The 17,066-nt window shown below is 47.5% G+C and overlaps 1 protein-coding gene across 1 annotated transcript in view; it reads right to left on the bottom strand.

The window, feature by feature from the left end:
- Nucleotides 1-3,499: 3,499 nt before the first annotated feature.
- Nucleotides 3,500-17,066, bottom strand: part of SH3TC2 (SH3 domain and tetratricopeptide repeats 2) — a 50,348-nt gene continuing 36,781 nt past the window's right edge. The window contains exons 13-17 of the mRNA XM_032395336.1: nt 11,439-11,589; nt 9,233-9,355; nt 7,913-8,063; nt 5,922-6,118; nt 3,500-4,298 (exon numbers count right to left, since the gene is read on the bottom strand). Coding sequence (XP_032251227.1) covers nt 4,107-4,298; nt 5,922-6,118; nt 7,913-8,063; nt 9,233-9,355; nt 11,439-11,589 — 814 coding nt within the window. The 3' untranslated portion in view covers nt 3,500-4,106. The remainder of the gene's footprint in view (nt 4,299-5,921; nt 6,119-7,912; nt 8,064-9,232; nt 9,356-11,438; nt 11,590-17,066) is intronic.

Genomic DNA, 17,066 nt, shown 5'->3' on the forward strand with positions numbered 1-17,066 from the left:
CTAACATCCTCTAACGGGGAAAAAATTACTTTTCTATTTCTCAGTTTATTCACCTATAAAAGAAGAGAATAAAATGGGGTCATAAAAATATATATCTCCCAGGTAAAAATCTCTTTTCCTGCTCTCATATGGTATGGAACAACATTGCTGAGAAGGAACCCAGAGGTGATTATCCTTTTTATATCACAGATCAGAGATCTGACAGGTATAGAGACTCAATGACTTGCCCAAGGTCACAGTGCAATTTAATGTCAAATTCAAGACCAAAATACAGGTCTCACCTAACCTGGTGATCTGTTTCTCCCCCTAATTCTCACACTTTCCACCCCTACATACTCCCTTCCCCCGGTGTTACTTACAAAGCACAAGCAAACACACACACACACACATATGCACACATGCACACAGAGACACAATTTGAAGACATCTTAAAATAACCAAGAAGCAAATAAGCAAAGGATCACAGCAGTACTGGATTTCAGAGTGGTAGCACTGTTGGGTAGGATAGAGATGCACCTGAAAGTTGAGAAAACACGTGACGGGGGTTTCCACAATGTGTAATCCCCTCCTTGTTCTTTATTCAGGTGAGGTACAGCGGCCGGGAGCTGGGTGGCTCTCACAACCTTTAGGGGAGGACAAGGATAAAAAGGGTAACTAATTCATTCACCTTTGGCTACGATATATATACAACAGAACCTGCTTAAATACAGACCAGATCCAATCACCGCTCCACGCTCTGTAGATTGGGGGGGAGGGGAACATCAACATGATTTCAAGGGGAATAGTTAACCATATTTTTTTAAAGACTCTTTTCATTTATTTTTTGAGAGAGAGAGAGAGAAAGAGAAACAGCATGAGAGGGGAGAGGGTCAGAGGGAGAAGTAGACTCCCTGCCAAGCCAGGAGCCCGATGTGGGACTCAGTCCCATGACTCCGGGATCATGACTTGAGCCAAAGGCAGTCACCTAACCAACCGAGCCACCCAGGCACCCCAGTTAACCATATTTTTTAAATGGGATTCTTAAACACTTTCATTTTTTTTCCCTAAGATTTTATTTATTTATTTGAGAGAGAGAGCACGAGCAGAGGGAGGAGCAAAGGAAGAAGGACAAGCAGACTTCCCGCTGAGCAGGGAACCTGATACGGGGTTCAATCCTCTGAGATCATGACCTGAGCCGAAGGCAGATGCTTAACCGACTGAACCACCCAGGAGTCCCTCTGAAACACTTTTAAAGACTATTTTAGCAGAGCGATTTCATATAGGATGTAGTAATTGCAATGATACAGTGCAATGTTTTTCTCATTTAAAAATGAATCCTACCCTCGTCTTTGGAAACATGCTGAACATTTTTATAAATGATCTGGGTAGAGGCAAAGGTACCAGGTTAACAGATGAACCAAAGTGTATAGAATCAGAAAATTTTAGCTAAAATTCCCAATGAAATATAAAATGGGTAGATATAATACCCTTCACTTAAAAATAAATAAATACATATAGGATATATATATATGTGTGTGTGTATATATATATATATATATATATATATATTTTTTTTTTTTTTTACATATATAGATTTGTAGCAGTTAAGAAAGATCTAGAGAAACAGAAGCTCACGTGGGAGGAGGTTTCAATTGATCATAAGCTGAATGTGAGCCAGAGGTAAGATGTGACTGCTGGAGAGAAGAAAAATCTTAATGCAATGGTAAACTACAACACTAAATTACATTAAGTACAGTAACCGCTCTCTGTACTCTCCCCACAAGCCAGTCCCAAAGCCTGGTGCATTATGGGAAGCACACTTTCAGAGCTGAAACTAGCATCTGGCCAGAGGAGAATAATAGGTCTGTGGGAAAAGGGAAAGGGGCTGTAACCTGAGACAAATGGGGAATGGTTCATGGCATGGGTTCCAGGGCCAAACAAGCTCTCTTCAAAATAAGATGCATAACTGTTCTGGAATGCATATGCCCTTGTCTGTCTCCCAGGAATGTTGTTGAAAGGACGCTGCCGGGGAGGTTAGACCCATCCACAACATCCCTCCCTGCTCAGGGATTTTACAGTTTGTGGTGGGAACAAAATCACATCTATTTTACATGGTTGTGGATTAGGTCACTTCGTTTCCTTCCTGGAGAAGAATATTCTAGAACAGAGACCGTTTTGGCAACCAACCAAGCTCCTAAAAGAAAATAAGATGTACTGATGTGTAGACAATCTTGATGACTAGAAGATGCCATGTTGACTCAACTTAACACCCCAATCCCAACTCACCGCACTACCAACCATCTGGTGGGCCCAAAAAGCTAGAAATTAAGGGCAGAGGGTCCGATAAAATCTAAGCTGCTGGGCATCGGTGGCAGCCCTATGGCTAGATCATCTTGTATGTTCCCACATTTCAAAACAAAGGTGAACCCCCAGCATCAGGATCACCTGAGTCGCTCATTTAAAAATGCATGTACCTGGGGCATCTCCCAGACCTACTGAATCAGAATTACTGGAGTAGGAATCAGAAAGTTCATTTTCAGCAAGTTCGGCAGGCGATTCTTTTGCACATTATCTGAGAACCATGGCTCCAAAGCAGTGTTTCTAATGCTTTAGTCAATCATCTGGAGAGCAAGGCAAAAGCGAGGGCTCCAGAGATTCTGATTCAGAGGTCTTAAGTAGGCCCCAGAATTTGCATTTCAAACAATCTCACAAGTGAGGCTGATGCTGCTGGTCCAGTCAGAGGACCATACTTGGGATTCACTGCCTTAGGGAATTCCTGATTCCATTATCAAAGCACTCAGATACTGAGGTAGGCAGCTTCTGAAAAGGCCCCCAGTGATTCCCTGCCTTCTGGTATTTACCTCTCCCTCTTCCTGTGGGCTGGACCTAGCGACTCCCTTATAATGAATAGAATAGGCAAAACTAATTGGATGTCACTTCTGAGATGAGGTTAAGCCGAGACTGTTCTCTCACTCGGCTATCTCTCACTTGCTCTCTGACGAAGCCGGCTGCCATGTTGTGAGCTGCCCTGTGGAGAGGCCCACATGGCGGGGATCTGGGGGCAGCCTCTGGCCAACAGCAAGCAAGGAACTGACTCCTGCCAACAGCCATGGGTGTGAATTTAGAAGCAGAGCCTTCCCCTAGCTAAGCTTGAGGAGACGGAAGCTGACAAGCCTTGACCGTAGCCTTGTGAGCTGCCCTGAGCCAGATGACCAGCTAAGCCATGCTTGGGTTCCTGCCTTCCTACAGAAATCGTGAGATGAAGGGTGTTCCAAGCCACCCCATGTGCTATGCAGTGACAGATACTGATAGAGATGCTTTGTTGAGGAGCCGCCCTGAAATCCATATGGCACCTCGGTGTTTAAACCAACCTTCAAGCCTCCCCCATCTCATCTCTCCCCATTAGAAAGGAGACAAATGTGCATAAAAGTAGAAGAGCAATATTTAATAATATACACTATTTACATGCAATTTATGTCATAATTTTCTTAGTGTTCAATGTTTCAGCCTTGGCCCTTGAGGAGCCTCCCGGAGTTTCTGGAAGGTTATGGAGGAGCAGAGCCTCAGGCAGGATGGAGAAGGGAATCCGCATGAGACCCCAGGCCCTGTGTGCCAAGCTGGCCATTCTGAGGCCGTCTTTTGAGCTAAGAGCATGGTGAATTCCCACCCACCAGTCCCCATGAGCAGGAGGAGGAGCACCTCCTTTGGCTGAAGAAAGAGAAGCAAGAAACTACCAGTTTCTCTGCTGGCAAGGGGAGGGGGGCTTTCCCTGAGAGAAGTCAGTGTGCCTCCTTTCCTCACTGTGGGCAGGAGAGAGGCTCCCCCTAGGGGCAAGCTTTCCCATTTTCTCTAGAAGAGCTGCATATTGACAGAGGCTGTACGCGTGGACTTGAGTCCACTGGAAACGCTCTGGACACAAAACCAGGACTTCCAATCCCTGCTCTATCATCCACTCCTTGTGCGGCCCACCTGGAATGAGGCCCTCTCCCTCTGGGCTGTGCTCGTCCCCTGGGAAGATGAGGGACTGGGCCAGGTGATGACACAGACCCTCCAGGTCGGGGTGGAGGAGCCCTGGGTGGGGAGGCAGCTCTGGCCATGGCCACCGGTCAGATCTGGGACAGCTGTCCTCAGAGGGCCAGCCCCCCGCCGCTCAGCCACCGTGCCCTCTCTGAGGAGCGCCCGGAGGGGCTGCTGTACCACAGGGGGCTCTGGCAGATGTCGTCCAGCCTGCTTCTGATGGTGCCCTGCAGCTCCTCGTCACCCAGCAGGACCGCTGCTGCCAGGGCCAGCCAGAAGTACTCGGTGGCATCATGGGCATCCTAACCGCACGGCAAGGGGGCAGAGAAGAGACAGCAGTAAGCAAACATTTCAGCAGTGCCGGGGACTCAGAACTCGAGCTTTTGTCTGCCCCACACACTTTCCCACCCCGTCCTCCTGGTTCCTAGGGGACCTCCTGCCCCACTCTACGTGGACGAGACAGGTGACATTGCTCCCTCAGTGGCCCTCCATCCTCAGGCACAGGGGTGGCACCTCACCCAGGCTCAGCTAATCATGAAGCGACATCGTCCTGGGCCCAGGGCCTCAGGGATTCCAAAATGACTCAGGCCGACCTAGCCCAGTCATTCCCTGGGACCTCTCAGTGTGACCTCACAGAGCAAATGGTCCCTCACCCTCTTAGCCATGGGCTTGAGCCTGCCAATAGCTGGACACAAAGGACACCAAGAAACAGAAGTAGAAACATACAGAGGGAAGAGAAACAGGAAAAGGTGAGGAAATCTGTGATGACATTTGAGTACCAGCATCCAGAACTACCTAAAACTCCTAAATTTATACTTGAACTTCCAGTTACTTGAGCCAATAAATTGCCTTTTTTGTTTAAGCTAACTTGAATTGAATTCCTCTGCCTGGCCCCTAGATCCCCTGGTTGAGTCAATCCGGTCATACACTCTTTGTCCTTGAACCACTTCTGGGGAGCTATGGGATAGAGGTAAGAGGGCTGGGGAGTCCTTCACTACCCCGTCGTCCCTCCCCACATGGTAGGAATGAGGAACAGATGCTTCTTTGGGTGAGATTCAGAAAGGGTTGTCTGGTTCCCATTAACCCTCATAAGTCAATAATTAATTCAGGCCAGAAACAATGTCTGGTAAATAAGAAAAGGACAGCAGAGTTGCCCTGAGGTTCCCCTGGGGGCCCAACACAGGCGTGACTCAGAAGGATATGAAGAGATTAAGGGCTGTGGTGGCGCAGACAGGGACCTCTGGTCAGGGGAAGCCAATACCGGGGACAAAGTTCGAGGGCCAGAATTGTAACAGAGACTTTCAGACCACCAACACAGTTCTAGAAGTGGCTGGAAAAATAAGAAGCTCTGAATTCAACTCCTACTGAGCAAACAGGAGAGTCAGGGCTAAGGCCTCATTAGGACAGAGACAGGTCTGCCTTCCTAGACCCCACCTCACTATCTCAAACATGTTAGCATGTACCCAGGTTTCTCCTAGAGTCTTATATAACTTTATAAGAAATATGTCACAACTGACTAGTTAACCTATAATATTTTGAAGACGCACAATTAAGTATTAATTTTTATTTCAATGTTGGAGCTTATAGTTCTTTTGTTTTGCATCTCACATATTTCTATAGGCCCTCGAGGAACCCACAGGGACCGGGCAATGTCCCCATAGTACCTGACAGATAAAGTGGCTACGGAAGTCATAGCAGGGTAAGGAGAAAGAGGAGCTAGGATCCCTCTCCTCAGCAGACAGGAGCATCTTTGAGGTCTCCATTGGGGCTGAAAAGAGCCATCATGTCCCCAGAGGAGTCACTCCCCACCCTATGAGATGTGACTCCCCATCTTGGGCCACTCGGCTGTACCCTGAAGGCGGAGGGTCAGGGAAGAATAGGGTGGGACTGCAGCTCTCACACAGCCTCGTAAGCCTGGCTCTTACCTTCAGCTGGTAGAAGGTGAGTCGGCCCAGGCGATAATACACCTTCGCGTAGTATAGGGCCTCCTTGGGACTCTGCAGCCAGGGTGGACAGAGGGACAGAGTCTTCAGGTAGCAGTCCTCAGCCATCTCATACATGCGCAGGGAATAGTAGACTGTAGCCAGACGGTGAAAGGCCACCAGCTCCTGCTTCTGATCTCCTAGGAATTGGAAGACTAAGGGAGAGATCTCGCAGCCAACACTTCACGGGCATCCGATCACTCACCCCATTCTGTGCTATTTTTTGAAGGTCTTCTAGGGATCGGGGACTGTGCTTGGGATACACGGAATAAAGCAGAAGAGGTCCCTGTCCTCGTGTGAGGTTCACTGTCTCCTAGGACACAGATGTTCCTTGAATAATCTCACACACGAAGGCAAAATTACACCTGTGGTAAGTGATGCAAAAGAAAACACCAGGCTCTGGGGGTGACTGCTTAGAGCACGAGTGCTCGTCAAGATTTTCTAGGACGATTTCCTGAAAAAAATTTTCTCTTTTTAACAGATGTTTCTGTAACTCAGGATTCTGGGAAATGATTATTCCCAAATCCCTGTAATGAAACATGGTGACAAAACTAGCTTGATGGGGTAGCTAAGGATTCTTTGTAACGAATAAGTCTGTAGTACAAACGTCTTCTCCACATGAAAGCCTCCCCCTTCAGAGAGCTCCCTGGGGCTGCCCCCAGGAGCAGTCACCCTCTGGCTCCTTCACCAGCTCGAAGTCGCAGATGACTACAGAGAACAGCCCCCGCCACCCACTTCTAACTCATGCTTTAGAACCTTGGTTTCTAATGGGTCTATGATTTGTTGTTCTGGGTTTTGGTGGGTCTGTTGTTTTAATAACCAACTCCTTTAATACAAAGTGGCCTTTTAAAGAGAACAAAGGCTTCCCATTGTGGTTTTGGAATATTTGCAAGGTGGCTGTTTGATGCAATCTGAAAAACATCACTTTTAAGCTTCAAAGAGACAAAAGCCAAAAATAAAAGAAAAAAATCCAAGGGAGAGAAAATTCTCTGATATGGAAAAATCCGGTCACAGGGAAGTGCATAAAAGGGTGATATAGCCTCCTTTCAGCTTCTGTCCAGGGAAGGATAAAGGAGTGCTCAGAGCGGGAGCTGCCTGGGGCTCCCACCGCCTTTCCTGAGATAGCACACTGTCCCTCAGATAAGATTTTCTGCAGTAAAGAAAAAGGTAGGAAAAGGAGAGAGAGAGCTCTGAAGTGCAATTAGACACAATAAAGTCCAGTGCCATCCACATCTCAGGCCCTTGAGAATGCCCAGAAGTCCCTTCTAGAATCCTCCCAGAAGACTCCATTTGCCCCTCCATCAAATCAAGCCTTCTCTAATCAAACCTGCTTTTCCTCAAGACCAACATTCAAGAGGAGGGTTTTTTTTTCATCTTTTTTTTTTTTTTTCTGCCTTTTTCCTGTTTCCCACTAGCTTCTGGGGTCATTGCAAGCGTTTTCAGCTACACAGTGAGTTAAGTTCATGGGAATTTGATCTTCATTTACTTTTCAATTCCGTGTGGAAAATGTGCTTTTGACTAACAATCAACCCATTAAAAATCTAGAGCAGAGGCCTCTGGTAACAGGGGCATTACCTGTGCACAGGATAAAATACCACCTACCCTGCACTGGGGAACAATGCCAACGGTGGAATGGTAATCACTCCGCAAGGATTTAGGGATCAAGCTCTGTGCTGCGGGTTTTACACGGATAATCGCTGGTCTTCATAACAACTGCATGAGGTGGGGGCTGTTTTTAATCCCCATTTGCCAATGACACACTTGTGGCGTATAGACATTAAGCAGCTTGCTTACAACTAAGATCTCAGTTGGGACCTGGGATTTGAACCCACACAGTCTGACTCCAGAGCCTCTGCTGTTACACTCTGTGATCCCCCCATTGGATAAGCGGGTAGCCCTCCCATTCAATATGGCCGACCATCAGGACCACCTACCTATGACCATGCTGAGTCTGGCCGCCAAGGTGGCAAACTCCAAAGCCTTCTCATAGCCTTCCAGGCTGATCTGCAGCTCCGTCAGCTTGTTGAAAACCCGGAGCTCTGTTCTCAGGGCCTTCATCCTCCTCGCTAAAGGAACGGCCCCGGCCTGAGAACAGAAGCACACGGAAACATAGTCCAGCTAAGAATCCTTGGTACGGACCATACTCTAGGAGGCTTCCATTTTGCTGGTAGGGGTTGGAGGGATGGCCATGGCTTTTCACAGCTCGCTCTCCTGGCCCTTGCTCTTGGTTGCTCTGCCCAGATTTTAGAGGTAGGAGAACTAAAGGTCATCAGACCTCCTAAGACCAGAAAAATGGATATGGGGAAAAGGAAGATGACATTTCTTGAGGCCACATGGGAACGTATTCACCTCCCAGCCACAGGATCCATTAGCAACCACAGCACCATCCGTGGAGTATGCACACGGTGTCTGAGAGTGCCCAACAAATAGTCATATCTATTACTTTTATTATGATAGAATTGTAGGCAGGTCACTTCATCCCTCTAGACTTAATTTTCTCATCTATAAAGTGCATAGGACAATGAGTAGCTCAACAGTCAGGGACATGCTTCTTGTTCTCCCCACCCCTAGCTCAGTGCCTGGCACATTGATAAATGTTTGATGACTGAATAAAGAGCTCAATGAGCAAATGAATGAATAAATGAAATTTTAGGGTCAAATAAGATAATGAGGTTTCCGACCTTCAGTCAGTGATGAACAATTATGATTTTGACATATTTGCTTAACATCTGCACAATTATTTACTTACTATTATTTTTAAATCAATGCTCTTTTATTACTTTGCCTCATCCTTTGCAATAATATCTGTGAAGTCATGGGTTTGATGTGCTGGTGTTACACATTTTTAATTTTTAAAATATATTTGAATGTGCACACTTGATAAAAACATAGTAAAACGAAAGTGTTCATCCAGGGACCCATCATCTCCTACCATGCCACCAGTGGTACACAGGAACCTTCTGGTAAACACAGAAGTACGCTAGAAATGGTAAAGTACCATGCACCCAAGAGGTGTAATTATTTTGGTGTGTTCTCCCAGAAAGGATAATTTATCAAGCCCAGGAATGACAGAGTTTATCAACCCCTTCTTTGAGAGCCCGTTGATTGAAAAAAGGGAGAGCAGGTGGGCACTGGATGAGGAAGGAAAGAAAATGGAATCCCAGCAGGAGAGGGGAAGGGGACCCCAGGCCACGTAGCCCCGCCCACATTTGTGCCAGGGCCCAGCTTGGTGCACGACGCAGCCCGGGGCTTACTCGGTAATACTCCACCGCACGGTGCCTGTGGTGGGTCCCATTGAAGAACACGTCACCTGCTTCTTCATAGAGTTTGAGAGCCAGAGAGGGCTCCTCAGACTTCAGGGCTTTCTGGATGGCTGCCTGGATGGGACAGAGACAGGTGTCAAAGGCAGAGAGGCTTTCCAAATATCCACAGGAGCGACAGGAATGAGATCCTGACCACCTGGGTTAACCCTCTGCTCACATCCTCCGAACGCTGAACTGTCCTCCGCACTCACAGGGCCGGTAGGAAGCCTTTGCGACTCCCTAGTCTGGCATTTCCCCACCACGGTATGAGAGACTGCTGTGGTAGCCCGAGAGACGATCTTGAGCAGTACATAGACAAACATCTTATGTTTTAATAGTTCAGTATTTATTTTAATGTGTTTTAGAGAAAAGATTAATAATACATCCACACCTGTGATTTCAGATAGTGTTATTTAGTGTAAAAAACTAAGTCGATTTGAAGTTGAGTCAAAGAAAATAGTAATGGGACAGAAAATACATGAACATGGCAAAACCATGAACTTCACCCATAAATGGCTGCAGTTTGGAAAACAGTGATCTCATCCAACACCTGCACTTCGCAGATGGAGAAACTGAGGCTCAGAAAGGAGACGGGAACTCTGTGTTTACATAGTAGTTAGTGGCAAAGAAATGCTAGTGCCTTCCAGCCCCGTGCCCTTCTCCTGGCACCCAGGACCTCTTTATCTCTCGCTTCCATACTGCATCTAAACAGAAGGCGGAGAGGAAGCGCAAGTGGCAGATGGACCCCACAGCATCTGCAGCACCACTAGGGGGCCTCAGAGAGCCTGAGGTTGAGAATGGCCCTGCAGAACAGCGGGAACCAGTCTGGGGTTGTGCGGGCCTGGGACCAGGCCTGGCCGTGGAGTCTCTGGGGCAAGACCCCGCCGTACAGAGGAACAGGCAGGGAGATGGGATCGTGCCATCCGGAGGCCCTGCCACCAAGCAATGCACAACCCCACGGCTCAGCTCCCTCTGGGCCTCGCCTCCGGGAGAGCCAAAGGCAAGACCTAATTGTCTGCTCTCCGAAAGCCCTCCCAGCTCTAACATCCCACGGCAGAATAGCGTAGAGGCTGAGAGTGAAGGCGTTATGTCACACTGTCCGTGTGCAGTTTTCACCACTTACCAGCTGGATCACCTTGAGTAGGTTACTCGGGCTCATTGAGCCACATCCGTAAAATGGGAGCTTGAGTAGAAACTCCTGCTGCATTTGGAATGAGGGTTCAACTACAGCAGGTATGTGACGTGCTTGCAAAATCTCCTGTGCATAGTGAGTGCGCGCTCAATGCTACACAGCCATAATTAAGCCTCGGTGGAAGTGGGTTTGTGTGCGTTTAAGTAATAAGGGGAATAATAGGGAGAAAATAAGAAATGGGAAGGAAGAAAAGATAACTGGCATATTTTCAATGGAACAAATAATATATGCCATCATAATGTCAGCCTCGTGCAGATAACAGAAATGATGATTAAAGAGAAAAAATCCAAGGGATTTTTAATAATAATAATAATAAAATACCATTCATTAAGGATTTACTAAGTCCCAAGCATTTAGTAAATGCTTGCTTTGCATATGTATTTGCTATGCAAGTGACGCACCTAACCCTTACCCTAAGAGATTGGGTTTACCCATGAGGACACTGAGGCCCCATGACATAGCAGAAGTAGCTGATGTAGCAAGCCCAAGGTCACACAGTCCGTAATCGATGGCCCTGTGATTGGATTCCAGCCCTGTCTCTCTCCAAGGCTTTTAATCACTGCACTCTACCATAGCTCAGGTATTAAAGGGACACAAGAAAAAAGACTGGAAGAGGACAATAATGTTAACGCCCTGCACACATCAACCTTGCCTCCCATTGCAGTGAAACCCCAAAGTAAAGGTGTGTGTTGAGCTTAGCGAAAATAGATCTACTTGATGTGACAGATGAGTGAGCCTCCTAGCACGTTCTTTGAGAGCTCATACATGTATCTGCGACTCAGGGATTGTTGGTCACCAGACCTCCCTTGGTTCCATCTTGTGCCCAGGGAGCGTCCCAGGGTCGACCCTCCCTCCAAGGGCTCAGCGTGGATATCACCACTCTCTAGCTACAGCTGGTCACTTTGGAGGGTACAGCTGTCTCCTCTCATGGCCCAAGTGGGCAGATGAGCTCTGCGGGAGACCCACCTGCAGGTACATCTCCACCAGCTCATCTTCCCGCATGAGGTAGTGGAGTCGCCCAGCCCCGAGCCAGGCCTCAGCAGCCTTGTCTTTCTCCCCCAGGTCGATGAAGATCCGCAGGCTCTCTTTGATGCAGGTGAGAGACTTCCTGAGAGACCTGGGCAGACAGACACAGACCCATTAGGTGTGAGTCAAGGGACCCCTCCAAGGGGCCTTGGAGTCACTCAGCACCAGAGGAAACTGAGGCTCTGGGAGGGAGTGAGATTGACCCTGATCATACAGAGAGGTTGGGGCCTGAGTTGAATCTTGGCTCTGCTTCAAACATCTGTGCGACCTTGAGAACGTATAAAACCTTTCTGTGCCTTAGTTTCCCCATCTGTAGAGTGGGGGTATCATTGTACCTGCCTCAGAGGATTGTTGGAAGAATTAAATGAGATGGAGAAACTGCAGTGCCCAGAACAGTACCCCCCACAGAGTAAGTAACAGTGATGAATGCTCATGTTAGTTGTCACTTTCATTAGTATGGCCCATGGCCCATCCATCTTTCGACTGCACTATGACATTTTTTCCCATAAGCACCTATAACACACAGGGGATGCCAAATGCATATTTACTGAATAAATGCATGAATGAATGACCGTGGTGGTGACTTTAAATCATCAAAAAGATGTTGATGTTTTGTTTAAGAAGAAAAATCAAAGAAAGGCGAAAGTTTTAAGAGGTTGGTGCTTAATGGAGGACTCTAATTATCTGGAAAATTGTCTTACGTAGAAAACTCTTCCCCCCCGACGGGGATTAATGAAGAAATGAGGCATAGGTAATGTAGTGTGCACAGGTTCGGAATTCTAGAACCAGAAGGAACACCGGGTATCATCCAGTAGTTCTCCGTTCCAGCAGCAATTAGAATCACCCAGAAGCTTTTTAAACATACATGCACGGGCAGAGTGACCCCAATGCGTGGACACACCATGGTAGACTGGGAGACTCTGGGAGCATTTTGTCAAAGCTCAGTAGCAACTTGACTGCGAACATGGGTTGAGACTTGCAGATCCAACCCAGCCCCTTATGTTATAGAGGAAACAGGTCCAAGGGTGGGAAGTAATTTGCACAAGGTTGCACAACACATCAGGGCAAGATCCGGGGCCACAGCTCCCTTCTCCTGAGTCCCAGCCCGGAACGCATCCCACAGTGCCTACCTTCCTCTGAGACTCATGGTGCTCCTGCAACAGCATTATCTGGGAGTTTATTAAGAACACAGACTCCTAGAGTTATCTCAGACTCCCTAAGTCCAAATAATTACAGATGCAAGCCCTGAATCTGGATTTCTAGTGCACCAAGGTTATTTTTCACACACACCAAAGTCTGAGAACCACTACTCCAAACCATACAGATCCTTCTAGAAACACTGATCATCATCAACCGAGTGTATGAACAGTTAGGAGGTCCTCATCAAACCTCATTATGGGCAACTCAGCCCCAAACCCTTGTGCACAGTGATGGAAACAAGCATCGCCTTCGACTAATGAGGCCCTGACTTATCTTGGTGATGAGGCAGCTATTGGCCTTCTAGAGAAAGTGCCAGGCGTTTGGCCCTTGGGAGTTTTGAGAAGAAAGAACTTAGGTTTTCCCCACTGCCCAGCTCCTGACATGACATCCAGGATGGTCACAGGCCACCCTCTCTCAAGTATTAGAATGTCAGACTTGCTGCTGAGACCATGCCGTGAGCTGAGAAGCTGCACAGGATGCCGAGCTGGTCACCAGTCTCCCTGGTTGAGCTAGGATAAAAACTCTTTTATCACAGAAGCCCTGTCCTTCTCTCTCCTGCTTCATACCGCCCCCTCCCAGACCTCCAGCACAGTTTCCAAGCACTGCTCTCCCCACTTCCACTGGAACAGTTGATGAAGACAGGACTCATACATCTCATCCTCCTATTTCCTGCTCTGTTTTCTTTATCACCATTTGCTGTCCTGGGAGACCCTTAGGCTATGGTTGTTTTGTCCAGACCCCCAGGGAGCAAGATTTGGATTATTACAAAGAAGCCAATTACAGAGGAGGAGAGGAACTTTGCTTCTTAGACCTTTTCTCTCCGAGCTCACTGTGACTGCGGATGAGAGATCAGTATTTCCAAGAAACACCCCATTGCAGGAGGCAGGACTTACAGAAGCCTAGCTACTCACACAGCACCATCAAGACTCCTTGTGCATGCAAGGTTTTCCAGAGACCACTGCCTCCCACCAGCATGCACACCTGAGCCATGATATCCAGTAAAAACACATGCATTAAGGTCTGAACTTGGGAGGTGGTTTCCAGCCTCCTTGGTCTTGTCATGTCAGCAATCACCACCCCATTCGTTCACATATGACAATGGCTTGGCCTGGAATGGCTCAACATTCCAGTTCCTTCAGCCTCACCTGCAGCAGGCTCTAGGTGTGGTTTAGCTCCCAAATCAAAAGAAGTAAGGAGCCTGCTGGGGGGAACAGCCTTCATCCCAAGTGTCATGCACTCCTGGGCCATGTATGCCCAGGCCCTGTCAGGGTATCTCTCCTCTTCTTCAACCCTGAGTCCTCTGTTTCCCATTTTTCCTGCCCCAAAGGTTTGGTCTTTACAGCTGAGTCCTTATTTCTTCCTTCCCACCTGGCCCTCAGCCATGAACTTGTGGCCAAGGGACTCTGATGCACCTGCATTCCCAGACTTCCTCTTTCCCTCCCTTACCAGGGCTTTCCAGATCCCTGCCCTGCCCGAATGAGCATCTGACCTCTCACTCACTGGACCTGCCCCATTGCCATAATAAGAATTGCTACTCACCAAGGGCTGACCCCATGCCAGGTGTTGGGATATGAATTTTCATTATACGTTCTCCCATTTAAACCTCAGAAACACTAAGCCGTGAGGGATCTTAGCCCATTATGCAAATAAGGAAACCCAATGGGGACCTTTTTATCTTGTCCAAGTTTGCACGGTTCATTTCTAAAACTTTATGTTGAGCCCTCTGCGGTTTTGTCTTGTGATACGTGACAGTAATGGTTCCCTGATATTTATTGAGCATTTGGCATGCATTATCCCATGTAATCATCATAACAGCACCAAACGAGCAGTAACATTATTACATCCATTCTACGAATGGGAAAAATAAGGCTCAGAAAGGGTAAGTGACAGGGACCAGGTAATAAACGCTGGTTAAACCAGAGTGTAACCCTGAGAATCTGACTCCAGAACCCCACACACTCCCTCAAGCAGTGCTCAATCTCGGGCTCAGAAACCAGCATATGGGAAGGTTTCTGCTGCTTTTACCCCTCTAACAGCCTAGAAGTTTTGAAGAACATAAGCTACTTTTCAACCTTGAACAAAGTTTCCTCACCTGCAAAAGTGGGGTGGTGAAGTACATCTAGCCTAGCGATCAAATGACGACATGTCAGTTGAAAACAGTTCTTTCCTTGCTCGGGATTACAGAAATGTTAGTTATTGGTCATATTCGTTACATTGAAAACCAAATGTTGAGGCATTTCTTTTTTTGTTCCACAGGAATAAGAAGCATAAAAATAAGAATAAAAGCCAGGAGTAATGACTTCTAGGCTACTATTATATTCATATGCAAAGAACTGTTATTTTGTGAGGACCTATTGCATGCAAGGCATTTCTTCTTTCTAAAGATAATATGCACACCCTTCGTGGCACCTACCACAGTTTATAGGATACCTTTGGCGAATATGTATATAAATATTGTCAATTTCTTGAACTAGTCTATAAGCATTGTGAGCTCAGGGACCATATCTCTCTGTCAGGTGTTTGGGCTATAGTAAATGCCCAGTAAATATTTGTTGCGTGGGTTCAATAGAGCCTCAAAATTCCCATGGATCCCCCCTGGTTCAGCTCTAGAACAAGGTACAGTCTGTATTGTGTCATCTGAAGACAGAAAACAAGATCCCCAAGGACTGTGCATTGAGAGATTGAAAACACCAGATCCTATAGTTGTCACCCTGGAGGCAGAGAGAGCAAGACTTTAAAGGTCCTGGACAAAGGGACAGCAAAGTGTTCCAAGGCAAAACCCCAAAGGCTGGGCCACAGCTCTCGTCATCTTCTTGCCCTCCCCTACCATCCTCCACCTCTAAACCCTAGAGAAAATCTTTCAAGGAGGAGGAATTAACATGAGTAGCAAGGTGGCACGGAGAAGTGAAGCCATCTTAAATGGAGGAGGCAGGGATCTGGGATGCTCCCAGTGTGACCAAGTGGGTCAGCAGTCTGGATGCTCTGGAGCAGGCAGGGGTCAGACCAGATGCAAAATGAGGCCCTTCTCATCCATACACCTCCCAGAGGTTTCACACTATCACCATCCACATTTGTGGTTTATTGAGGGTGAAAAGTACTGGCTGAACAGGCAGGAGACCTTCAGAGTAGTTAAGAATATGGACTCTAGACCAGGGGTTGGCGAACTATGGTGAACTATGGCCCATGAACCATGCAGCCTTCCTCCTGCTTCTGTAAACAAAGTCTCAGCCGCACACAGCCACACTCATTCATCTATGTCATCGACGGCTGGCTGCACGCTGCACCTGCAGTGTACTTGAGACAGAGACCACATGGCCCCAGAGCCTAAAACATTGACTCTCTGACCTTTTACCAAAACGTTGGCTGACTCCTGTGCTAGACTTAGCCTGGCTATCGATCCCCACTGTGCAGCTTCACACAAATTACTTGGCTTCTTTCGTTCTGTTTCTACAGCTCTTTGTGCCCCCACGCAGTTATCCTGAGATTACACATTGCTTGGGAAACGCCACGTGCTCACTGAACGCCGTCAGTCACCATTACGACCACCATTTTCACTATGGCTGCTCGCTGTGCCAGTCCAGAGGCCCACTGCTCCCCACCCCGGCCCACCCCCACACCCCCTCCTAGGGCACGGGCTGGAGGCCTCTCTCTCCTCTACTACCCACATCCACTTGAACACCCACCTTCCTCAAACCTACAGAATGCCTTCCAAATGTGTCCTCACCTTTCCACAGCTACTTCCAGTCCCTCGGCCCAAAATGCTTGTTCTCTTATCCTCCTCCACTTTCCAAAATCTTACCCATCCCTCACAGCCCTCCTCAAATGCTACTGCCTTCATGAAGCCTTCTGTGACAGATCCCCAACCCTCAGCCGAAAGTGTCCTCTTCTTTCCCTCCACACTCGCCCCTGCAACTGCCTGCCATCTTGCCCAGGAGTGTTTGCTGCTTTTGAGCTTCATGAGGATGGAAATTTCGTGGGGAGAGTTTAGTTGAAGAAATCTGTCTGTACATTAAGACCCACTTAATAAATACCTCCTAGAAATCAGTGCCAGAAAAGCATTTGCTCCCACAGGTACATTTGTTTATGTTGTGTTTTGTTTTGTTTTTTTATCACACAGTGAGAACCTCTTGTGGCTTTCCCCTTTTTACCTCAGCTACCAGGAAGCTTAGAGCGAAATTACAGTAACCACCTCCAGGTGCGTGCAAATACCTGTTTACCCGTGTCTGTCGGGCACTCTGTAGGAGGAGGTGATTTATACATGCTAAATAAATGTAGCATTATAGCACATTCTCCTTGTTGAACCAAGCATTCTGTAAAGGGACAATGCCCTTATGTTTGCACGGTTTCCTCTGACACCTGAGGCACTTC

The sequence above is a fragment of the Phoca vitulina genome, unplaced genomic scaffold (genome assembly GCF_004348235.1).
Source record: "Phoca vitulina isolate PV1807 unplaced genomic scaffold, GSC_HSeal_1.0 scaffold83, whole genome shotgun sequence".
NCBI lineage: Eukaryota > Metazoa > Chordata > Mammalia > Carnivora > Phocidae > Phoca > Phoca vitulina.